The sequence below is a fragment of the Aedes albopictus genome, chromosome 2 (assembly GCF_035046485.1).
Source record: "Aedes albopictus strain Foshan chromosome 2, AalbF5, whole genome shotgun sequence".
NCBI classification, from domain to species: domain Eukaryota; kingdom Metazoa; phylum Arthropoda; class Insecta; order Diptera; family Culicidae; genus Aedes; species Aedes albopictus.
Window position 1 is genome coordinate 363,683,410 of NC_085137.1, and position 26,766 is coordinate 363,710,175.

The following is a 26,766-nucleotide window of genomic DNA, read 5'->3' on the forward strand; positions in this document are numbered from 1 at the left end:
AGCTTATTCATCCGTGGCGGAGAACGAGTCTGCGCTACTATTGGAGCACGTTGCTGCTGTTGCTAGTGGAGTGACGATAATAACCTTTAAAGTGTGACTTATGAGATCAAGACGTAATTGGACAAAGCCAAGGGCAGAACTACGATTTAGATCAATTTGTGTAAGCTGATCTACATTCTTGGAGGTTTTTTAGAGTGTCTTATCATGTCTTATCAGACAGTTTTAGTTTCATTATCGATTGAAGAGCGTTTCGTAAAGAGGTCATTCTTACTGAATTATGAAATTAACAAAACAAGCCAATCAGAATGTTACGCGCCAACCAATGCTGCTGAATTGCAAGACAAAGAGAACTTTTACAGATAACTGAATGTTGTCGTGGACAAGATTCCGAAAGGTGATATCAAGATCCTCATGGGCGACTTCAACGCGAAAGTTGGTTCCGACATGGAACACCATGATCTCAATGACAATGGCATGGTGATTGGGGGATCGCTCTTTCCTCATCGACCAATGCACAAAATGACATGGGTTTCCCGTGATGGCGTCAGGGAAAATCAAATCAAGCACATCTACTTCAGCCGAAAATGGAGACGGAGCCTTCTTGATGTGCGGAACAAACGTATCGCCGACATTGCGTCCGACCATTATCTCCTAATCGGCGAGATCCGACTGCGCATTGCGATTCCATCGACAGGAGGAGAAAATCGGGCGCCGGTTCAACATACGCCGACAGGAAGACTTTGCGGTGAAAAGATCCTTCGTCGAGGAGCTGGAGAACCGTGCTGCGGATATTTTGTAAGGTTGAAGCATAGAAGATTAATGGAGCGTTATCAAGAACGCCTTCATAACAGCCGGCGAGAATACCTGGAGAAAGCAGTGGATCACAGATGATACTGGAGGAAGATAGAGGAGCGAAGGATCGTCAAAGCCGCGATAGAGTGAGCGAAAACATGAGGAGCCAAAGCCGTAGCTCGTCAGCGCTATTCGGCTCTCGAGAAGGAAGTGAAACGCCCATGGGTGTTTTAGGGGACCTAAGTCTCATGGTGTTTTTTCAGGGTGAAAACCAACGGAATCCCCCTGAAAGTTCATAGAACCATTTAGAACCCCTTGAAACGCCAAGAAACGCACCATCCTGAAACGTCCCTGAAACCGTCAGAAACCGAGCATGAGCATGAGCATGATTGACCGCCCGCGGTTGCTCCTCTGTTATTGCAAGGACAACTACATTTACACAAAGAACCAACAGATGATGCTTATGATTAGCTTTCTCTTCATTGTGTAAATGATGGAATCCCAATACTTTTCAATAAGCAATACCAGCGCCGGCCGCGTCCGAATGCAGGTCAATTGAGGATAGGGAAGGAAGTGATGACGTGATTCTCGCTTAGGCCAATAACCGAGGAATCCTCTGCGTTACTACGAGAAATCACTAGGAGTTTGGACAGGGGAAATGGAGATGTGTTGAGGATTTCGTCGTGGTAAACGAATGAAATGTTTTGACGAACGCGATCTATTGTGCCTCAAAACTCACCCTACATAAGTTATTCATTCGCTACTAAGGAGAACACAATGCTAAACACCGACGCATCTGTAGTTTGCGTTTCCGCGCGAGACAATGCTGAACGCGATCAATTCACAAGTATTAACAAAATAACACGTGATAAATAAATCAGAAAGATCTTACCGCATGGTTCGCCGCCTATCTTTTACCGACCCTCATGCAACCTTTATTTGAGTCAAAACATTTATTCATTTGGACTAAAATATTACAAATGTCGACACCGAAGATGACGAACCATTCAAATTTTTGTGTACATGTAAAAAATTATCAACTAAATGTGCATTTGGAACTAGCGCCGACACATGACGTGACGAACTTTTCAATATTTGTTAGATAAATACACAAAAACCAGAGCAGAATTTTATACATCCTTTAGCATTAATTATTATGATTAAATGGAACGAGCTCACCAATGAACATCCTTCGAAGTGTCCAGTGCGTATGTGCTGCAGCATCTTCCACTAGCTGGCCTCGAAATCACACTGAACCACTACAACAGCACACGGGTACGACGATGTGCACATTCAAATTGTCGACGACGACGCGGCCGATCCAAATGAAAATAGCGGCACTTTCACTTTGCCTCCAAAAACACACTCCGTCCCTGAAACCGTCAGAAACCCTCTAAAAAGCCTCTGAAAATTTCATGAAACCGGCGAAATCAAGGCATAGGTAGACATCTAATTTTATATGATTTGAATCCAGGTGGACACACAAATTCCAATTTTACAAATTTTTAAAAAGTAAATTTCCGATGAAGTGCATTTACAGGAGCTTCTGCTGAATTCAATGCAAAAAGATTGAGATGTATATGCTGAAGTTTTCTGACGCGGTTCTTACACTTTTTTCACACGGTGTAAAACTGCGTTATTTCAAAAAATGTCATAAAAAACACCTTTTTTTCAAAAACACGCGTGCAATAGCCAGGACCACATTTACCGTGACTTAACTTTTTACGTTTTTTTTAATAACGCGGTTTTTACAACCTTTTTTTTTGAAATAACGATTTTTTTGCGTGGTTTTTTACGTCTTTACCATTGCCGTCGTAGAAAAAAAAATTCAATGTCCTTGAAAAAATTGTTGGTAAACAATGCCTAAAAAACACAGAGAAATCTAGAGAATTATTAGAATCAGTTGATGAAATCCAGCTTAAACCTTCGAAATAGATCCTTAATGAAGCTCTAGCAAGATTCGTGGAGGCAGAAATTTATGCGATTCCCTTTCTTGTTTAACTTTTAGAAGTGGAGCGGACCTGGTGTGATGGTTAGAACACTTGACTACCACGCTGAGGACCTGGGATCGAATCCCACTCCCGACAAACTCGCAAAATGTGAGTTCTTCCTTCGGAAGGGAAGTAAATCGTAGGTCCCGAGATGAACTAGCCTAGGGCTAAAAATCTCGTTAATACAGATACAAAAAAAAATAGATAGACTGGAAAGTTTGTTTGGTTTTTTAACCCTTTAATACCAAACTCCTCCTTTAGACGGGGTACAGGTTGAGCATTTTTGTAATTTTTGTTTCCAGGAAAATCATTTTTTTATATTTTTGGCTGATATTTAGGACTGTTTTGTTTATATCAAAATGGTTTTTGGTATATTTTAAATGTATTTGCATTTTTTTAAATCATTGGAAAGTTGATGTTTTAGTTACCTTTTAGAAGTCATTGTTTATTTTGTGTTGAATCGCTGCAATTAACATATTTAAAAATTTTCCTTAACCAACTTAATAGTTTAAGGGAATCGAATACACTCTTAAATTATTTTCCTTTAACCCTTCAGCGCGCGCGCTGTTGTAAAAAGTACAACACCACCAAAAAACCCCGCTTTTCGTATACAGCGCGAGCGCGGTGCAGTTTCGGTTGCTTGATGGCGCGCGTCCTGGAAGGTTAAATTACACGGAAAATATTTTTTTTCTTTGAAAAACAATAAAAATAAAAATAGTTCAACAATAATCATAAAATCTCAAAATGTTTTCATCTCAAAAAATCCGTACATCAAATAGGCTTCCAGAAAAAACATAAAAGTGTGGGAATGCTCAAAAATAAAAATTAGAAAAATCGAAAACTGAAATTCACGAAATCGAGAATTAAAAAGAATCATCTTCCAAAACATGTTTAAATCGATTTTAGATGACGAAAAATGCTAAATGTCGAAATCAAAAATTTGGGTATTAGAGTGTGAATTTCAATTTAGAACTCCAAAGTATTTCACTAATTCAAAGGAATCATTTCACCAAAGGAATCATTTCACCAGGAATTTTCGAGAAACATAATTATAGAGTACTCCATATAAAGTAAAATCTCCATTAAGGTTGGGGCGCACAAATGGATTTTCCATCTGAGTAAATGGACTACCTACATAGTTTCAGGAGAATTTAAGGGAGTTCAAAAAGGTTTCAGGGGGATTTCATAGACTTTCCAATATGTTTCATACGGGCTTTTATAGCTTTCACTGGTTTTGAGATGCTTTCCTTCCAGGGGTTTTATGTAGATTCGTTGGATTTTTGGAGAGCTTTCAGCGTTTAGAGGGGTTACATTGGAATTTCAAGGTGTTTCAGAGCAACTCAGGTGATGTTTGGCGGGTTTCAGGAAGTTTCAGGGGCTAAAAGGAGGGGAAATTTTTATACTTATAAGAGAGCTTCTGGGGGTTTCAAAGTGATTCAGATGTATTTCAAGGCGTTCCAAAGTGTTTAAGTGGATGGAGCTTTTTAGATGTGGGTGGTTTATGGTGCTTCAGAGTAATGAATTTTAGCGATTATTCTAGTTTTTCAGTAGGAATTAAACGGCTACGCAGTCTTCAGAAGTAGATTTGCATCAACAGCGTACAGTCCGTTGCAAAACTAGACAAACGAAAATTGTCATGTACCAACAACAAAACAACCAGACAGTTACAGTTAGACGAAACATAAGACCAAAAACGAACAATTAGTTACCCCTGAAGATGACACAAAACCCCAGTGTCGAAACGTCGGGCAAACAATAAACTTCGTTTTCCGTTTTGAAGACTGCGTAGCCGTTTAATTCCTACAGTAAACTTCTCAGTCGATCCGCCAAGAGATTCATCTAGTGTTTCATATAGGGGATTTTAGAGGGTTTGAGAAAAGTTAAAAGACGACTTTCAAAGCGCTTCAGGGGCGTTCACACGCAAATAAATCCGTTCCGAAAACTGTCCACATCTAGTCACGAATTCTAGATCAAGCGAGAACTTCATTTACAAATATACACCGTGATTTAAAATCACGATATCGTGAAATTTGTTCCACGTCATGCACGTAACGTATGGGTAACGCCTGACAAATGACAAAGGCAGAACATAAATCATGTGAACGTGATCTGTGTTCCAGAAGCCGTGATTCAAATGCATGGCTCCGGGAACATAGTTCATGGTCTGTAACAGATCGACAGGCCTAGCAGAACAAAAATCCCGAGATCAAGAACTGTGTTCTAATAGCCGTGATTTCAATCACGGCATCGAGAACTTAGTTCATGATCTGCAAAAGAGCGCTATGCGCTGCCTGAACAAAAAAACATGAGATTGGGAATTCGTTCCCGAGGTCACCCTCCATGAAAAGTGCTAAGAATTACTCGATTTCAAATAATTTTATTAGAAGCTCACCTTTATCTCTATTTTTGCAATGAATTTTATGGTTCTCTATTACGAACATATTTAATTTACCATTTACCACGAATGAGTCTGGCAGAGGTGGAATCCGTTCACAAACGATGTTTATCCCTCGATCGCCTGGTACGTTGCGGTCCAGCTTCATCTCGTTGAAAATTGCGAAACTGCCGGGCATAAAGCAAATTTTCTTCATCCGCTCCCGAAATTTGGGTGCGAAGGCTGCTTTTCTCGAACAAAATAAGGACGCTGATTACTGGGAAATTCTCACGCACGGGAAGTCTAATTTGAAGCATTGATTGTTGTGAGGTTGTTGTTCAGAGGACAATCGCAATTGTCGCTTCAGCGATCTTATGAGATGCCAGAGTAAGCCAATGACGTGCAATGGAGCTTGATTTTTTCGCTGGACGAAGGAATTCAAATCTACAATAAATAATTGCAAGTAATTTTCGTAAAAATCCTTCGAAATAATTGTATATTGCAGTTGCAAAATACACTTACCACTTCTAGCTGCGTGATGGTCCATTTTTTTATTTTTCTTTATCGAAGCGTTACAGAAAGTGACAGCTACATATAGTCGTGAAATGTGTTCCCGTTATCGGGCAAAAAATCACGCGTATGGAATTTTATTATCACGAAACCAGGAACTCTGTTCTTGCATTCTGAATCGTAACGAGTTTGCTGATGACAGGAACAGATATCCCTATATTCAAGAACAAGTTCACAGAAATGAGTTGCAACAATTCACGAAAATAAGAACTTTATCACGAAAACAAGTAGGCTGACTGTTCTGGTTGCCATGACTTTTTGTTCACAAAATTCGGAACGGATTTTTAAGCGTGCAGAGAAAGGGCGTTTAGAAGGGGGAGGGGTTTCAGGAGGGTTGCAATTGGTTTCAGTGGGTTCCGTGAAGTTTCAGGGAGCTTTAGTAGGGTTCCAGGGGGTTTCAAGAATGTTGAGGGGTTCGAGGCTCTTCAAAAGGTTTCAGGGTGTTTCAAGGGAGTTTCAGGAGGTTTCAGGGAGTTTTAAAGTTGTTACATAGGGGTTTCTGTGTGTGTCAGGGGATGCGAAAGGGGCTTCATGGGGTGTAAGGGGGTTTCAGGGAGGTTAAGGAGAGTTTAAGAGTAGTAAACAGAGATCTGCTGCGTGGATTCCAGAAAATTTTCAGAGGGATTTCTTGGCGTTTTAGTAGGATCTCGGAAGTTTAAGAGAAATTTCCAGGAGTTTAGCTAACCCTTACTTCCCCTCCCAGAATATCCTCCTAAAACTTTATTTCAAGTTCTCCTGCATGCTGAAAACAATTAAATTCCATATTAGTTATGTTACCTTAATTAAGGTAGCTACATACAATTGACCTAAACTTATTCGACTGCTTAAATGGAGGTTTCAGTGTACCAGTTGTTTCCGATATATTGTGATATGTTGGTCCTTATTGATAACAAAAAATGGAGACACATAACAAATGAACACATCTATACATGGTTGAATGTATTCAATGTGCTGATATGACTTTTTCTTCTATAAGCTTCTATACGATTTACAGTGTCACCGTTTACCACTTTAACGGCGTACAACCGTTCATAGCTATGGAAACAATAAATCACTAAGTTCTAAAGAAATTACAATAGTAAGACAGAGATAAAGCGATAGTTTACAAATATTCTACGCATTTTTATTCATGTTAGCAGAGGTCAAAGCAAAAAACAAAAAATGGTTAAGAAAACTCCAAGAGACAGACACTGAGTAATTCTATAAATCGAAGCGACGCCGCAGCTGTTGTTGGTTTTCTTTTAGCCAGAAGACAAAACTTTACATGAAATGCAACGAAACCGATGCCGTATCGGATGAAGGCGACTACGAGAAGGACTAACTATGTAAGAATAAGTGTTAGGAAACTGGGATGGGAAAAAAACCTCCGGGTGTAACTCCGGTGAAACTTTTCCGATCCATGGAGGCAAATTTTCCAAAGACAGAGAGCAAAACACAGCCAAACGAAACTTTTCTTTCTTTCGACTAACACCGGGTCCCCACACCATTATTGGGAGCAAGTCAACTAGGAACAAAACAAAACTATCGCAAAACTAGAAAATCTATACTAAACTTGGAACTTTTCAGTCAACAGCAAACTAGTAAAAACTTGTTTGTTAATTTTTCTTCCGCACTAGTAGAACAAAAACTTGAAGGCATATTTTCAAAGCATGAGCTTCGATTTCTCTAGCAGAAATCTTCGGTCTGAGCTGAGTGTGGACACTTACGCGGCGGCGGAAGCTGCTGCCAGTTTTTCCGCTGCTTCCAGTTTGGATCTGGGGGGTGGTGGGAGCGATGTCGGTGTCGAAGGGAAGCGTACGAAAGCACATCAAATAACACCGATGCGATGTGGCAGTCACGCAGGAACGCGGTTGGTGATGCCACGCACATTTAGGCAAACGCAAGAGGTGTACAATTCACGGTTGGGTTCGTGTTTGGAGTCGTTGGTTTTATACGGGTCGAGTGGGGTTTGTTGATTGGTGGTGGTGAAAACATAAAAAGAGGAGATAATAACAATAATTATTAGTTTATGGTGGGAAATGGTGCCTAAAACTTGTTATGCATTATATTATAGTTCAAAACTGGGATTGTAGACGACAGGATACATATATTCAGGCAGAGATCGCTTCGGGGGACACGGACGTGTTATTCCTTTATTTCTAAAAGTTTGCCTCGCGGTTTGAAAGATTCAAACATCACTAATCTTAAGTAGCATAAATTTTAGTCAGTTGTGCCTGAGTAAGCGAATATACGATCAAATATCTCGTTCAGAATATTGAGTGAGATATTGCGCATTTCCAACTCTACTGGACCCCTTTCGCAGTTAGTTGAAGTGCGGGGTCGTGAATAAAAGTGCGGGTTTGCATCGAATCGTGTCGGAGTCTCCTGTGCTCTTATTTACTACAAGATGCTGAATAAGTGTACAGAAGACACCGACACGATTTGATGCAAAACCTCAGTTCAATTCACGATCCCGTACTTATACTAACTGCGAAGGGGTCTAGTGGGGGAGGGTACGTGTAATATAGGGAATTTGTATGTTAAGCAGGGTCTGGTTTTCTCTGTCTAGGACAGTGGTGCTCAGGCTGGAGGATACCGCGGGCCAAATTTGCAATTCGGGATCGACCTGCGGGCCGCATAAAACATCGATGTACAAAAAGAACAATTTTAAAGCATATTTATTAAAAATCAAAACTGTTCAATTTAGATTCACAAGTTTGGTTGAGAAAAACGTTTGAGCTTCAAATTAAAATTCAAACAAACAATTTAGAAGTTGCCCCTAAAATTGCCTTGAAGCCACTTCAAGAACTTGTCGAGCAGCTTGTTTTTCTTTTGAATCGCTCCCACAAGGTTTGCAGGATTTTCTCCTGAAATTTCTTGTGGAGTTGCTCCAAAAGGTTCAGGAATTCCTCATTAATCGTTTCCAAGAATTTCTCCTAGAATAGCTTCCGGATTTTTTCGAAAATTTTCCAGGAGTTCCTTGAAGATTTTAGTAAATTCTTTCCATAAGTCTCTTCTAAAGTTGATGAAATACTTCATCATTAAATTTCTTCAAAAATTAGATTTTTAAAAATTGTTTCCGGAAATTTCTTCAACATTATCTTCTAAAGTTGCTGCATAAGTTGCTTTAAATTTATTGTTCAAATTTTCCTCAGGCGTTCTAGGCATCTTTTGTGTCTTGATACAGTTGGTCCTGGAATCTTGTTTGTAGTTACTCCTGAAAATTCTCTTTTCCTAGGAGATTCTCATATAATTTCCATGCAGTATCGCTACAACTTTCTCATTGAGTTTCCTTAGGTTTATTTTCTCCAGGATGATTTGAGTTTCTCCACATATTTTGCTTAGAGTTGCTTAAAATTTTTCTCCAATAATGTTTCCTGGAGTTTCACCAAAATGTATCCAAAAGTTTCTCCAAAAGTGCACAGGAGACGGTGTTTCGCTTTTACAATTGAGATTGAATTCGTATGTTTTGTTCCGAAAAATGTTTGAGTCTTATAATAGAAATTTAAACAAACAGTGAAAATTAAACAATATTGGCAACCAAGTTGAGGTTTCTTGAGAATTTTAGTCAAAAACTTCGTGCTTTCTGTTTTTATGTTCTTCAGAAAGGCGAAATGTGAAATATTTGCTCAGCGTTACGTTGACTGCGCTTAAAAACTGCAACTAATTTGTAAATGATTCAAGATTATATTTTTAACAAACTTTCATTTGATTCGTACCACTTAGAAATAACTATAAGCTGGCTTCGTGACTGAAATACCGAAATATTTCGGAGTTGCGATTTCGAATCTTCCCAGAACGGATTGTTCTTTTTGTTTATTTATCATTTAATTTGTGTTCAACACTGTGGAAATTGATCAGCAATTTTTGTCTTAATAAATTTAACGAGTTATTTCAAATAATCGTTCAAAAATTTCGATTCGTAATAAAGTACTCCGCGGGCCGCATCTTAAAGCTTGGAGGGCCGCATGCGGCCGCGGGCCGCAGGATGAGCACCACTGGAGGATATCGTAACGATTCAAATGGCATTGCCAGACGTTTCGGCCTTATTTAGAAAGCTTTACGAATTAAATTAGGCCGAAACGTCGGACAATGCCGATCGTTTGGATCCCATAGACTGAGAAAGTCAGACCTTCCTAATTATACCATTTTCAGTCGAAAATCTACAGCAAATGTATTTTTCATTGGTTGGACAGAAACTTTTAGAGAACAATTGTGAGGTATCTGAACACTTAAAACTACACCAGAATAATGTTTCAAAGTAATTGAGAGAAGTATTTAGCTTGAAAATTATTAAATGTTCACAAATTACTCTACCAAATATACAGTTTTTTTATATTTGGTAGAACAATCCTTATATTGGTATACTTTCTGGTTCGAGTTTAATATACCCCGGAAGCCGCTTTGTTTTGTACATGTTAATGAGAGTCATTTATCATGGCTGCTGTGGGGAGCTATATAGATTTTCACAAAATAACATGTAATAAAGAAAATGATATTTTTTTCGATTAGACCTTTCACAATGGTGAAAAAGTTCATCCATAAAACTACAAAAAAAATATCCGATGCAAACTCGAATAATCAAAATAACTCCACAGTTTTATTGTGTGAAGGAATCTGCATTTTTCGACAATTTCACGGAACATAATATGTGTGATGATTCACTGATGAACGTTCATATCCAAATCCTAAATTTCATCCCAAAAATTAAAAAAAAAACAGTACACATTACATAAAATTTGACTCTTCGAATTTAAAAATTTGTTTGACAATCTCATTGGAACACTTTTAAGCATTTTTTCGGAAATTTCTTACGTAATTGCTTCAACACTTGCGTACTTTTTTGTGAATTAATTATGTAAGTTCTATAAAAATTCTTTTGACAATTTTTCATGAGTTCTTTAGTAATGATTTTTGGCATTCCTGCAGCTGAAGCAATTCGTTTGAAACATGCTACAAAATTTTCTTAAGGAGTTTCATCAACATTTCCTTAAACAATTCAGGTAATTGTTTTTGTTCAACGTCTTCGGTTATTACTTTGGGAACTTATTCGGTAATTCCTTCAGCACTGTTTTTCTTAATTCCTTTCACCTTTCAAAAATTTCCCCAGCAAAAAACTATGACAGGGTGTCTACTGATAAGACAAAACAAAAATCCCTTAGTTTTCCATGGTTTTGTTGTGGCATTTTCAAAAAATTATAATTTAAAAAATTGGTCCTGGTTTTATACAATTATCGCTGAGTTCTTCCAAAATCTTCCTTCACAACACTTTTTTGAAAATAAAAAAAATATTAAAGTTTTTTTAATTTCTTACACAGTTTTAAAACTGGATTTGGATGTCTGGTAACTGTGGTGGCGATTTAGTAATATTGAGATTTCATTTAAAAACCTACGGTAAATATTAGAATAAACACGGATTATCTCGGCTATTCCGATAAATACTATAGAAGGAATTCCTTCAGAGAGTTGTTTAGAAATTTGGTTGCCAGTCTATCCAGTCTACCCATTCCGAAATTCGTTTGCGGATGTCTCTTGAAGTTCTTGACATGATTCTTTCTTGATTTTTTTCGCGGATTCCTTCATGGATTTTTAAAGCAATTCCTATTTTAAATTCTTCGCAGTTTTCAAAGATTTCTTTCCGCGAGTTCTTATTTGAATTTATCGTAGATTTTTTTTTCCTGGAAGTTTGTCAGCGTTTTCTTTTTCTGGCTTTCTGCAGTTCTCCCAAATTTCCCTCAACATTTTTTTTTTGAGAGAACTTCCGTTGAGGTTTCAAAAGAAATCCTGCGATAATCTTTAGGAAATATCCCAGCAGTCGAAATTCTTGAAAAACTCATTGAAGAAGATCTACTAGAAATATAAAAAATAACTTCCTATAACTCTGGAATATCCCGAGAATATCCCCTGGGGAAGTCCCAAACGGAACACCAGAAGAAACCGAGGAAAATCTTCAATAAGAATCCCGAGTGAAACTCTCAGGGGTTCCCAACCTTTTTGAGGTGGCGACCCCCTTGAGGAATTGTCAAGACATCTGAGGTCCAATGAACATTTTTCGAAAAAATATGGATTAAATAAACGAAACCGAGTTATTTGAGTGCAGTAGCGTAGCCAAAAATTTACTGAGGGAGGGATTTGCGACGATTAATTATACTTTTTTTTATTTGACTTCCACATTTCATAAACAATGATGCCATGTTCATTCAATTTAAGTCGTAACATAAAAGTAGCGGCGCAGCCGAAAATTTTTTCTTTTGAAAGCGTGTTATACTGAAAATTTGTTCATCTAATTGGGGCGGTTGAGGGTTTTGGTACTGGTTAACTCCGAAAAAATGGAAAGGGGGTTTAACGAATGTCTCGTTAAATTCTTGTGTTTTCCAAAAGTTTCTTGGAAACTTTTCTAAAATATCCGCAAAGACAGTTTGACGAACTACAAAAGGATTCATTATTTTTTTAAGAACGGGGAATTTTACCAAAAATAAAGAATTCTAACCAATACCACCATAATTTTGTTCTGAAACAATCTGCCTATGAAAACAACATTTTCTTATCAGGTCAGAAACAAAAACTCTCGTTTTTCTACAACTTTTGTAAAAATAAATCTTAAATATATACTAAAAGGACTCTGAAATCATATCGATTAGAAACTTCTCAATAGATTTCCGAGTTCCAAAATGAGTCTCCAGAAACACCCACAAAAATTGTTTTCATACATGTCCCAATCTCGGAATACTGTCGAGAAAATCTCACGAGTATATGTGGAAGAATTTGTGGAAAGAAGTTCTGTAAGATCGCCGTGGAAAACTCCTGGAGAAATCGGTAGCAATTCAGTGATCCTAAAAGATTCACAAGAAATAATCTCGGAAAGGACTGTTCAAAAGGAATTTCTAGATGGATTGCAGATTCATCCGCGTCTACATTTGCATTTTTGTGTTTGGAATATCTTTCCGGAATCGTCAGCATGCTGGAAATATCCGCTGGATGTTAGAGCATTTCTCTTGTTCTTCTAGTTCTTTCATGACTTTTGCTTTTCAAGTAATAATCCGAAAGAATTTTCCACGTTTTCAAGGAACCATAAGCTTCCAATTAGCACCTTCAGCGTTACAGGAAATTGTTTGTTTTGGCAATTTTAACAACAAGCATATGTAAAAAGAAGTGAACACTACATACTCAAAAAATAATATAAAAAATGTATACACTGTGGAATTTACTTCTGAGTAGATTGACAATTAAAAAAAATGCCAGGTACTTTTATTCATTTGCTCCTGTCGTTTATTCTCTATCGGTGTAAAATTTTCCTGAGGATTCAAGATACTCCCTGAGCATTCCAGTTTTTTTCCTATTAAATGAAATTCGCTGAGAATTCTCGGTTATCCAGGTTTTTGCAGTAGTAGCAGTAGTAGAAGGCACTCTGTATAAGAATCTTTGGATATTTTCTTTCGTAAAACTTTTCGGCAATTCTTTCAGAATTGTTTTGGCAATTCCTTCGGAAATAGCTTTTTACAACATTGTTCAGTGGTTGTTTTGGAAATTCCTCTTGCAATTATTCTGGGAATTCCTTCTAAAATTCCATCGAAAGTTCCTTCCAAAAGTATTATTTAAGAAAATTTTCCAGGAATTCCTTCCTTTTTGAGATTTTTTTTTTGAAAATTACTTCATAAATTCCATTTTTAAATTCCTCATATTTTTACTTTGGAAGTTGTGATTTCTTTTGAAGTTGCTTTATTGTTTTCTCCTGTAACTTTTGAAAAATTCTTTCATAAATTACAATTGTGGTTTTTTGGATTTCCAAAAGAATCACACGAACGCATATGCTGTTGAATAGGATGCCAAAGTGGAGGCGATATACGTACACTTTACACGCGGTCAAATGGAAGCATGTACGCATATGGTATCCACTTTAGCATCCTATTCTTCATCATGTGTGATTTCGTGTTGACTGGGAACAGTCTGATAAATTTTCTGAAAAAATATCGAAGGAACTCCCAAAAATATGCAGGTGGAGTAGTGGAAGAAATTCGGTAAAGATTCTTGAAGAAATTTCCAAATGAATGATCACAATAATTTCTAAAGAAATTGTTAAATAAGTTTCCTAAACATATTTCGGAAAAAAAATCAATAGATTTTTCCAATGAAATTGCCAAGGAGTTCCCAGAGGAAAAGCTGAACAAATTTTAAAAGGCTTACTGAAGAACTTCACAAAGGAATTGCCCAAGGATTTCTCAAATAAAATTTCCTACTGATTTGAAAAGCAAATTGACAAAGGAATGCCTTAACAAACAGATGTTGCAGTTTTCAATGGATTTGTTTTATATAAAACACAAGAATATCAGAAAAGGTAGGGTAGCGAACCACTTGGGCAGCGGCCGATATTTTGGGCACTTTCCGCTATAACTCAGTCGATTTCAGACCAATTGACTTGAAATTTTGTCCAAGGCTAGATACTATATGCATCTCATCGCGTTCTAATTCTTGTGTCAATTGGTTTAGAATTGGTTGAGTTATAGCAGAAAAGTGCGAATGAGCCTAAATAAATAAACCATCTGAATAAAAAAAAAAAAAAAAAAATAGCAGAAAAGTGCCCAAAATAGGACCCCTGCCGAAATGATTCCACTTCCCTATTACATAATAAAATTTTCGGAAAAATTCTCAAAGAGGTTCCTAAAGGAATTCCTAAACAAAATTACCGAAGGAATTAAAAAAAAAACGAAGTAAAATCCAAAGTACTACCAGTGAAATACCCAAAGCAATTGACAAAGGAGTTCGAAAGGAATTGTCGAACAAATTTCCTTATAGGGTGACAAAAGGTATTATCGGCAGGTTTGTTCTCTTCGTCATATAGGGTTATTGTAGACCAAATTGCCTGAACTTTGGGCATAAAACTCAGCTTGGTAGGGAATGATTTGAGACCAATTTTGAGATCAACAGGTTTAAAAACAAATCATGACGAAAAGAACAAAACTGCCGAAAATACGAGAGTTCCCCTCTATTTCTAAGCAAAATCAAAAAAGAATTGCCATCAAATCAAGAAACATCGACCTATGGACTGCTCGCATTTAATGAAATACAGGGGGTGGCCAAAATGTTTGGGATAGGCAACTTTTTTTCTATCGCAAAAAAATTCAACATGCTGTAACTTTTCATAGAGTGCATCAAAAAATCTCAAAATTGGATTGTTTATCAACCTGTTATATGTGCATCATTGGTACAATTTTGGGCTCGATTGAATAATTTTTCGCGGAGTTAGAGCCGTTCGGGCAAAACACTATTATTTAGACTACTCATTTTTGTGCTGTCATATCTCGGAAACCAGTGAACCGAATTGAATGAATTTTTTAACGTTTATGAATAATATATTGATACTTAATACAACGTTATAAAATTTAATATTTTCTCACGACGGATAAAGTTATACCGGGTTGAAATTTTTACCCATATAGAGGAAAATCAGTCATATTTACAATACCACTCAAAAATTACTAAATGTGTTCTTCCTTTAAGCTAAATTGGCTCTAATATATCCGATTAAAGATAACTTGAGAACAGAAGTGGAAAATCTTTGGACATCAACACTAAAATTTATTGAAATTGACCTAAAAAAATTACATTTTTTCGAGAAAAATCCAAAAAGTGTCTATCCATGATAACTTTATTCAACGTTCAAAAAATATCTATGTTTTAATAGTTTGTGAAGCATTTGTATATTGTTAGTGTACGTTCAAAATTTCATTCAATTTGGTTCACTGGTTTCCGAGATATGACTGCTCAAAAATGAGATGTCCAAAAAATAGTGTTTTACCCGAACGGTTCTAACTTTGCGAAAGATTAATCAATCGAGCCCAAACTTGTACCAATGATGCACATATAATAGGTTGACAAACAGTCAAAATTTGAGATTTTTTTATGCACTCTTTGAAAAGTTACAGCATGTTGAATTTTTTTGTGAGAGAAAAAAAGTTGCCTATCCCAAACATTTTGGCCATCCCCTGTACTTCATCACTCTTTACAACGTTCGAGGCAAACAGAACAAGGCTCCTTTCCCAGCATCGTCAGCTGTCATTCATAGGACGCGTTCCAAAATATCACTTTGGTACTTTGATTGCTGTGTTTACCGTCCAGTTCCCAGCCAGGCTTGGTGTTCCTCGAGTATCGAGTACGTACGCACGCAAAGCGATACGCACTCCAGCTGTCACCGTTCACAAAATCGACAGTTGCGATATTGTCTGAAACTTCGAGCGCTCCCAAAAATCAAAAACACGTTTATCTTCTGCATTTCCACGGGCGAAACGAAGCGGGACCCAATTTGTACCAGTCATTTTCACGGGTTTGGAGAACTAGGGTGACCAGACCTACTAATGATGACTCATTCTTGTGTGTCTCAAGTCGAAGCTGATAATTCAGGCCAAACATGTCTAAAGGTCCTATCTGCAGAAGAGAGGCTCTCTTTAGTTTCCCTCGCTTTCGTTAATATCTCAGGTGTTTATTTGTATTATGATTTTCTCCTTGCATTGCACGATAGTCAAAACAATCGTCTTTTGATTTATACTGCAAAAATAGTTGAAAAGTGTACCACACTACATTGCAACAATTGAAAGAAAACGTGAACAAAGAGAGCCTCTCAAATGCAGATAGGACCTTTTGAAATGTTCGGCCTGAATTTCATTTTTGTTGTTTCTAACTTCATTGTTTTGTTTCTCGTGGGAGTTCGGCTTTCAGTCCAAATTGATTTTCTTATCTCATCGCCAACGTTTCGATCTAGATGTTGGGATCTTCTTCAGGGCTCGAAATTAATCAATTTGTCTGTTCCCGTGTACATATCTCACGGTTGATTGTCGCGTTTTAATTTGGCACTGCACAAATCTTATTTACTGCCAGCATTCTTGAATGTAGTGAGTGAATGGTACAAAATGGGAAGGCTACATCTGGAGTCGTCGGCGTAGCCAGAGGGGGGGGGGGGGGGCAGGGGGGGACCGTGTCCCCCCCCCTGACCGAGCAACTATATTCTAACTTAACCGAAAAACTTAGATGATCAGAGCTGTTTTTGACTAGTAAAAATAAAATTCTCCTGCATCCTCGTATTTTTTTTAATGTATGCAGGAATTCCTTCGGAAATTCTTGGAGGAATATCTTCGAAAATTCTTGAGAGTATTCCTTCGGAAATATCTGGAGGAATTCCTTTGGAAATTCCTGAAGGAATTCCATCAAAAAATCGTGGAGGAATCCCTTCGGAAATTCCTGAAGAAATTCCTTCGGAAATTCCTGAAGAAATCCCTTCGGAAATTCCTGGAGCAATTCCTTCGGAAATTCCTGGAGGAATTCCTTCGGAAACTCCTTGGGCAGTTCCTTGGGAAAATCTTGGATGAATACCTTCGGAGATTCCTGAAGGAATTCTTTCAGAAATCCATAGAGAAATTTGTGAGGAAATCCTTAGGTGAATTCCTTACGAAATTCCTGGACAAAATAATTCCAAACTTCCTGGAGGAATGCTTTTGGAAATTCCTGGAGGAATTCCTTCGGAAATTGCTGGACGAATGTCATTGAAAATTCCTGGAGGCATTCCTTCGGAAAGTCGTGGAGGATTTTTTTCGGAAATACTTTTTGGATTTTTTTGGAATTTTTCTTGCAGGAATTCCTTTGGAAATTCCTAGCGGAATTCCTGGAGGAATTCCTTCGGAAATTCCAATTCCTGGAGGAATTCTTTCAGAAATTTCAGGAGGAATTCCTTCGGAAATTGCTGGACGAATTCCTTTGGAATTCCAGAAGGAATTCCTTTAGGAATTACTGGAGGAATTCTTTCGGAAATTCCGGGAGGAATTCCTTCGGAAATTGCTGGACGGATTTCATTGGAAATTCCAGGAGGAATTCCTTCGGAAATTCCTGCAATAATTTCTTCGGCAATTACTGGAGGAATTCCTTCGGAAATTGCTGGACGAATTCTTTTGGAAGTTCCTGGAGGAATTCCTTCGGAAATTCCTGGAGGAATTCCTTCAGAAATTTCTGGAGGAATTCCTTCAGAAATTCCTAGAGGATTTTTTTTGGAAATTGTTTTTAGATTTTTTGAAATTTCTGTAGGAATACCTTCGGAAATTCCTAGCAGAATTCCTTCGGAAAACCCTGAAGGAATTCTTTCAGAAATTCCGGGAGGGATTTCTTCGGAAATTTTATTAGGAATTCCTTCAAAAAATTCCTAGAGAAATTCTGTCAGAAATTTCAGGAGGAATTCCTTTGGAAATTGCTGAAAGAATTCCTTTGGAGATTCCCGGAGGAATTCATGCGGAAATGCCAGGAGATATTCCTTTAGGAATTCCTGGAGGAATTCTTTCGGAAATTCCTGAAGGAATTCCATCGGAAATTTCTGAACGAATTCCATTGGACATTCCTGGAGGAATTCCTTCCAAAATTCTTGGAGGAATCCCTTCGCAAAATCCTGGAAGAATTCCTTTCGAAATTCTTGAAGGACTTCGTTCGGAAATTACTGGAGGAATTCCATCGAAAATTCCTTGGCGAGGTCCTTCGAAAAATCTTGGATGAATACTTTCGGAAATTTCTGGAGGAATTCTTTCAGAAATTCCAGGAGGAATTCCTTCGGAAATTGCTGGACGAATTCCTTTGGAGATTCCTGGAGGAATTCATTCGGAAATTCCAGAAGGAATTTCTTTAGGAATTCCTGGAGGAATTCTTTCGGAAATTCCGGGAGGAATTGTTTCGGAAATTCCTGTAGCAATTCCTTCAAAAAATCCTGGAGGAATTTCTTACAAAATTCCTGAAGGAATTCCTTCCAAAATTCTTGGAGGAATCCCTTCGCAAATTCCCGGAAGAATTCCTTCGGAAATTCCTGAAAGAATTCTTTCGGAAATTCCTTCGGAAATTTCTGGAGGAATTCCTTCGGAAATTCCTTGGGGAGTTCCCTATCTATGGAGAAATTTCTGAGAAAATCCTTGGATGAATTCCTTAGGACATTCCTGGAAAAAAATCATTCTAAACTTCTTAGATAAATGCTTTTTATGATTCCAGGAGGAGAATTCCTTCGTAAATTACTAGACGAATTTCTTTGGAAATTCCAGGAGGAATTCCTTCGGAAATTACTGGAATAATTTCTTCGGAAATTACTGGAAGAATTCCTTCGGAAATTCCTGGAGGTATTCTTTCGGAAATTCATGCAGGAATTCCTTCAGAAATTCATGGAGGTATTCCTTCGGAAATTCCTGGAGAAATTTTTTCGGAAAGTCTTTTTGGATTTGATTTTTGGAAATTCCAAGAGGAATTCCCTCGAAAATTCCTTTACAAATTCCATTAGGAATTCCTTAAAAAATTCCTGGAGGATTTTTTTTCGAAAATTCTGGGAGGAATTCCATCGGAAATTGCTGGACGAGCTCGTTTGAAGATTCATGGAGGAATTCCTTTGGAAATTCCTGCAGGAATTCTTTCGGAAATTCTTAGGGGAATTTTTTCGGAAATTCCTGGAGAAATCCCTCCGGAATCTCTTGGATGCATTCCTTCTGAAATTCGTGGAGCAATTATTTCGGAAATTCCTGGAGGAATTCCTTCGGAAATTCTTGGAGGAATTTCTTTAAAAATTCCCGGAGGAATTCCATTGGAAATTCCTGGAGGAATTCCTTTGGAAATTCCTTCGGAAATTCCTGGAGAAACTCTTTTGGAAATTCCTGAAGGATTTTTTTTGAAATTCCAGGAAGAATTCCTTCAGAAATTCCAGGAGAAATTCTGTTGGAAATTCCTGGAGAATATCCTTTGGAAATTTTCAAAGGAATTTCTCCATGAATTTCTGATGTAATTCCACCAGGAATTTTGCCAAGGAATTCCTTCAGGATCTTCCAAATGAATTCCTTCATGTATTTCCGAGCGAATTCCTCCAGGAATTTCCGTGGCAATTCCTCCAGGAATTTTCAAGTTAATTCCTCTTGGAATTTTCAAAGGATTTCCTCCTGGAATTCCCGAAGGAATTCCTTCATGAATGTCCAAAGAAATCCCTCCATGATTTTTCGAAGGAATTCCTCCATGAACTGCCGAACAAATTCCTCCAGGAATTTTGCCAAGGAATTTCTAAAGGATCCGAAGGAATGCCTCCACGAATTTCCGAAGCAATTCCCCCAGAAATTTTCCGACGGAATTCCTCTACGAAATTCCTACGGAATTCCTCCAAGAATTTCCGAAGAAATTCTTCTAGGAATTTTCAAAGGAATTCCTCTTAGAATTTTCAAAGGATGTCCTCCTGGAATTTCCGAAGGAATTTCTCCATGAATGTCCGAAGGAATTCCTCCATGAATTTCCGAATGAATTCCTCCAGGCATTTTGCGAAGGAATTTCTAAAGAATTTTTCGAAGGAATTCCTACATGAATTTCCAAAGGAATTCCTCCAGAAATTTTCCGACGGAATTCCTCTAGGAAATACCGAAGGAATTCCTCCATGAATTTCCGAAGGAATTCCACCAGGAATTTTGCGAAGGAAATCCTGAAGCATTTTCCGAAGGAGTTCCTCCATGAATTTCCGAAGGAATTGCTCCAGAAATTTTCCGAAAGAATTCATTCACGAATTTCTGAAGAAATTCCTCCACGAATTTTCAAAAGAATTTTTCCAGGAATTTTCAAAAGAATTTTTCCAGGAATTTCCTGAGAAATTCCTCCATGAATTTCCGGATGAATTTCTTCAGAAATTTCCGGAGGAAATCCCCCAGGAATTTCCGAAGGAGATCCTCCAGGAATTTTCAAAGAAATTCCTTCTGCAATTTCCGAAGGAATTTCTGCTGGAATTTCCGACGGAATTCCTTCATAAATTTCCGAAGGAATTCCTTCAGGAATTTCCGAAGGAAATCTTCCAGCAATTTCCGAAAGAATTCCTCCTGGAATTTCCGAGGGAATTCCTGCAGTTATTTCCGGTGGAATTCCTCCAGGGATTTTCAAAGGAATTTCACCTGGAATTTTCAAAGGATTTCCTGCCGGAATTTCCGAAGGAATTCTTTCATGAATGTCCGAAGGAATTCCACCAGGAATTTTCGAAAGAATTTCTCCAAGAATTCCTTCACGAGTTTCCGAAGGAGTTGCTCCATAAATTTCAGAAGGAATTCCTCCAAGACTTTAGCGAAGAAATCGCTCAAGGATTTTCTGAAGGAATTCCTTCATGAATTTCCGAAGGAATTCCTCAAGAAATTTCAGGAAAGAATTTCTCCAGGTATTTGCGAAGGAGTTACTCCACGAATTTCCGAAGAAATTCCTCCAGGAATTCCCGAAGGAAATCCTCCACGAATTCTCGAAGGAATTCCTCCAGGATTTTCCTGAAGAATTCCTCCATGAGTTTCCGGAGGAGTTTGTCCAGGAATTTCCGTAGGAATTCCTCCAGGAATTTTCAAAGGAATTCCTCCTGGAATTTTCAAAGGATTTTCTTCTGAATTTCCGAAGGAATTCCTCTACGAATTTCCAAAGTAATCCCTCCCGGAATTTCCAAAGAAATTTCTTATGGATTTGCCTTGAAGTACCTCCAAAATTTTCGGAATGAATTCCTCCAAAACTTTTTGACGGTTGTCCTCAAAAACTTGTCAAGGATCCTTCGGTGGAATTCCTTGAGGAATTTCGTAAAGATTTATAAAAATACCTTAAAAATTCCTCAACGAACTTTTCAAACAATTTCTCACGAAATTTCCGAAGGTATTCTCTAAGACATGTCAGACAAATGTTAAAAAAAAATCCATACGAACTCCTTTAACAATTTCCGAATTTTGCTTATCAAGGCAAAAAAAAAAAAAGAATTAAAAAAAAAAAAGAATTTAAAAGAATTCTTCAAAGTATTGCCGAATGAGTTCCTCTAGGAAATAAAAAATCACAAAAAGCATTTCTTCAGGTATTTCCGAAATATTTTTTCAAGGAAGTTTTGAAAGATTTTTAAAGAAATTCCTTATGGAATTTCAGAAGAGATATCTCATGAGACTTTTAGTGGATTTTCTTCAATATTTTCGAAAGAATTGTTTCAGGAATTTGGGAAGGAAATCTCACAGGAATTTCCTGATGAATTCCTCCAAAAATTTTTGAAGGTATTCCTCAAGGAATTTTCGGAAGAATTCCTCACGAAAACTCCGAAGGAGTTCCTCAAGGAATATTCTAAATCTATTTCAAAGAAATTCCTCAAGGAATTCCCGTAGAATCTTCTAAAGGAAATCGAAGAAGAACTCTCGAAGGAATGTCTTATGGAATTTCCCAAGAAGCTTTAGAAATAAAGGAATTCCTCAAGAAATTTCTGAAGAATTTGTCAAGGAATTTCCGGTGGAATTCCTCAAGGATTTTTGAAATAAATTGCTGAAATTATTCTTTAATTGATTCCTTTAAAAAATTCCGAATACATTCCTCTAGCAACTTCCAAAGATATTCCTCCAGGAATTTCAGAAGAAATTCCTTTAGAAATTTTCAAAGAATTTTTTCCGGTAATTTCGAAGGAATTCATTAAAGGATTTTTCGAAGAAATTTCTCCAAAAATTTCTTAGGGTATTCCTCAAGGAAAGGAATCTTAGTTTGATTGGAATTTTTGAAAGAATTCCCGGAGAAATTCTTTAAGTATTTTCTGGAGCTTCTCAAACGGATTTCTGGTGGAATTAAGAATGATATTTGTAAAGAATTACTGGAGAAAATCTCAAAAGAATGCATGGTGAAATTCGTAATAAAACTTCTGGAGGAATTATTGAAGAAATTTCTGAACGTATTCCCAACGGAGTTACTGCAAGTTTTCCGAAGGTAATTTCTGCTGGAATATCTACATTAAAATAACCTGGAAAAGTATTAAAGAAATTTCTGGAGAAACTGCTGGATAAATTCAATTTCATGATGGCATTTGTTAAGAAATTCCTGAAGCAATATCTTGAGGAATTCCTCAGGATTATAATCATATATGATTCTTCCATTGAAGCATTCCTGTTAATCACCCATATTTCATACTTCACTTTTATTTTTTTTTAAATGATGAAGTATTTGAACTCCGTTTTACTGCAAAGTGGTTTTCAGTGTAAGGGTGCTCGCCCCCCCCCCCCCTGGCCGAAAAGCTGGCTGCCAGAGCTAACAGCTGATCAAACATGTTATTATTATTGTTTTGGACTTGAATAAGAACCAATAATTGCGTATCTGAAGGAAGATACTATATGCCCAAGGAAGTCAAGGAATTTTCAATTACAAAAACTTCCTGGACCAACTGTGAATCGAACCAACCACCCTCAGCAAGGTCCTGTTGACTACCCGCGCGTTTACCGCTTCGATTATACGGCCCCCTCAAGATTTATCTAGACAACTTTGAAGCTGGACGGACAACCCACAAGATAAGGTTACATTTTTAACTATTCATGGCGCAAAAAGTAAATGATTACGGTAATAGTTGATGATGATGATTTGATGACTTCGATTTGAGTCATTCAACAAGCTGGTCACCCTAACGGCTTTCTTTGCGCGCGCGGAAACTCAAACTATCATTCACCATCGTTGTTGATACAAGGCGGGAAGGACTTTTCTTGAGTTCGTGGCACACGCACGGATCGGCACGCGAAATTTGAGCTCCGTACCAGTTAGCTTTAGCATAGGTTGGAAGGTACATGTTTGATTGCCCAGAAAACGCGAATGGTGGCGGCACCATTCACTCGAGGAAATGATTGAGTTTCGCATAGCAGCTGACACGGCCAGGCGGTCGGTACCTTCCACCCTTTCCCACCCGCGAACACACGGCCAAATCCAACCCAATCGGGAAATTGATTCGAACTTCTTATCAATATTGACGAGCAGCTCTGGGAATAGGTTGTGGCGGTCGGTTGGATCAAATTGAATCCGAAACGGGGTACTTTTGAAGGAAAGGGCTCGGATAACAATCGGTCTAATATGGCAGCACAACAACGGAAGGGGGATTCCTTTGGCTCGTGATAAAGAGAGCAGCTACAAGGAAAAAGATGCTTGGGTTCGAGTGTCTGTAAATGCTTAGAGCTAGAGTTTGGGCGAGTAGTTTACTGATTGCGAATACCTCACGATAAATAACTGTGGAAACTGTTCCACGAATAGCTGAGAAGCAGACTCTGCCCAAGTTGGAATGTAATCCAGAAAAAAGAAAACAACAGCAAAAGGTGAGCGATAACATTTGAAATGATGAGGATTCGACGAGGTATTGGATGTGGATTTCTCGAAAAATCCATCATGTTTATTTTTCTTTGGTTCGAGCAGCTTTGATGAGTGGTTTGGGTGGTAGATATGATTTGGTGATGATTCCATCAGCGCTTGTTACGGCTTGCTGGTCGAGAGTCAGTTGTTTGTGAAAAATGATCTGTTTCACAGGAGGCGTTCCACGGAGTCATGTCAGTCGATCCTGAGCGACCATTTCAAAAATATCTGAAACTTTGCACAGTTTTTCAATTTCATCTAAATCGCCATTTTTCGATATCAAATTTTTATTTTGAATCACGACTAACTTTTCAAAAGGGTGTATGCGAAAATAGTTCAAAAATATTCTAAAAGCTGCACAGCAAAAACGGATTGTTCGATTGTTATGAATTTTTCAGCAAAGTTAGATAACTAAATGAAGATTCCTAAGAAAATATGCACTGTAAAAAATTTCTTTTTTTACTTTAAAAAAATATGATCTTTGTCACAAAAACTCAAATATCTCAAAACCCTATCTTTTTACCAACGTCAATTTTTTAGGGAAAATGGCCCATTATATCAGCTATCTACCATAAAATTTTGGTGATGGTAAACTGATAAACAAAAAAGTTATAACATTTCAAACATTTCACAATTTTTACATTTAGTAACAAAAAAATTTTTTTTTCTGTGTAAATTATTTCGAGAATTATATGTTGATGCTGATTTTATTGTAAAGGCTACCGCCTGAATTAAACAAGTTGTTTTCATGATATTTTTGTTTGATTATTCATAATTACTATAGGGTATCGGGATGCTTCGTTGGCATAGTCCCCTCGTTCGGCCTATCTTAACGTTAACCAAAAACTCAAACAAACACGCCGAACTGGATATCGGAAAAGCTTTGCGCCAAACATTTGTAACATTTCGTTTCAATTTTAGCACTTTGGAGTATCAAAATTGTATGAAAATGTCACTTTGTTTAGCTTTTGTAGACGCCATGATTCTTCGGCTTAGTGGGTAGTCTATACACATGATCATAAATGGCATGATTCTGGAATATTTCGAATTGCCTTTTCAATAACTGAACATTTGATGCGACGGTCAAAGATGCTATTTTGAGTTTGTATGTTTGTTTTTAACGAATAATAACTATTTTACAAATTACATGTGGGCCGAATATTGAGGACATTTTTTTCACTATGTACCCAAATCTTGGCCCATCAGTAAAGTGACGTCAAAAACACCGATAAAGTGACGCCAACAACATTGCTTGCATAAGAACCAGAAAGAACGAACAGAAAGATAGATTTTGTGTGCGGTGACAATAAAAATATAACACAATAATCGGGTTGCATTGTTTTCGTTACTAAAAAAGAAAGAACTTTAGTTTAAGTGATTTATTTATAGTTTTTTTGAAAATTTGGCTCCAAAAATGTAATTTGAAAGTATGATTGGTGATCAAACAGAGATAATACCTCAGCAGAAATATTGAAAAAATGAGATAATAAGTGGTTCTAGTGCATGGAAAGCAATAGGCCAACGTTGTATCCACTAATAGGCCAATTTATGTACCATAGACCAACGTTGCATACCATCACATCGAATCTTTTCAACTTAGTTAAGTAAATTCTTGAATATTTACGTAAGTTTACTTTCAATTGGTGAAACATGCATTGCCTAGAGTGCGTAATAGGGTCAACATATTATTTCTAGTGCTATTAATTCATGAGTTATGGTCAAAATTGTCAAGGCGGTTTGCAAATTAGGCCAAGGAATGATCCATATACCCTAGTATCTATTTGAAACTTAGACGCGATCCAGTGTTGTGATCAAAAATATTGAGAGTGTCATACTTTTTATTGTACGTGACTGGTGAAAAGTTCCCTTGATAGCGTTGAAAAGCTGTTGATCATAAGAAAAATTGAATTAAACTTATTTTTAAGACGAAAGCTGCATAATAAAAGTTTTATATATTCGCGTATACGTCTAGTTGATCTGCAAAAAAAATACCTCTTAGAGAACAGACTTTATGATCGGAAGAATGCGAGTAACTTCAACAACAACAAATGCATGAGAGGTACATACCACAGACAAACAGACGAAACGCCTAGAATAATTTTCGTGAAAATCCATCGCCCAGTTCCCACTACCACCACCTGGTGGAAATGTTTCACGAAACACTGCGTTGTGCAATATCGTCATCAGAAGGCGCTAGTGTGAAACGTCAAACGCAAAGAAAAACGATGAGCACTCTTCTGGTCATGAAAGCCACAACCAAGATTCAAAGTGATCGTTAAAGGCGTGGTCAATGAAAATTTCGTCAGTGTTACGTTTGTTTGTCTGTATACATACCATGACAATGCTCACGAAAAAGCAAAAAAAAATACTACCGCTATGGATATTAAAAATTTTATAGTAAATTTTTTCTTCAGCCAAGTAAACAACACCAAACTAGTCAGTTAAAACTAATAAGTGATTTTGTTTATTATAATCTAACGAACAACATGAACAATCGCTTTCTCAAAGGTCTTCAACTCAACGCTCTCTTGTAGACCGTTTGATGAAAAAAATGTTCAAAAGAGTTACGAAATCTCACCGAAAGCACCATAGATAAACTGGTTATGCCCAAATTGAATACAAATTTACGCATTTGCACGTCCTGCCGTCTAGACTTTGACAGACGAGCCATCTGAGAAATTGCCAGAAGTGCTAAGTGCAGAGAGTCATGCCACCATACCATCAGCGACATCTGTTTAAACAATATAATCACGCCCCTTTTCAAAAATGCTTTGAAATATACTTCAACATCTATACCCATTTCAATATTTTTAACGTTGCAAAACACGCTTTCACCATTCATCTTGAAGAAGAGGGAAAACACTTGTCCTCAAATGTAACAGCAAATTAATGAATAAACGATCAATGCGCGGAGGGCGTGATAAAATC

General features: G+C 37.4%; 1 protein-coding gene across 10 annotated transcripts in view; it reads right to left on the reverse strand.

Annotated features, from left to right (window-relative positions):
- LOC109622630 (potassium voltage-gated channel subfamily KQT member 1) overlaps positions 1 to 26,766 on the reverse strand; it is a 601,129-nt gene that overhangs the window by 234,140 nt on the left and 340,223 nt on the right. The window contains exon 10 of one of the 10 annotated variants that reach the window (XM_062852913.1): positions 7,434 to 7,481. The exons of the other annotated variants lie outside the window; for them this stretch is intronic. Coding sequence (XP_062708897.1) covers positions 7,434 to 7,481 — 48 coding nt within the window. The remainder of the gene's footprint in view (positions 1 to 7,433; positions 7,482 to 26,766) is intronic. 10 annotated transcript variants of the gene reach the window in all.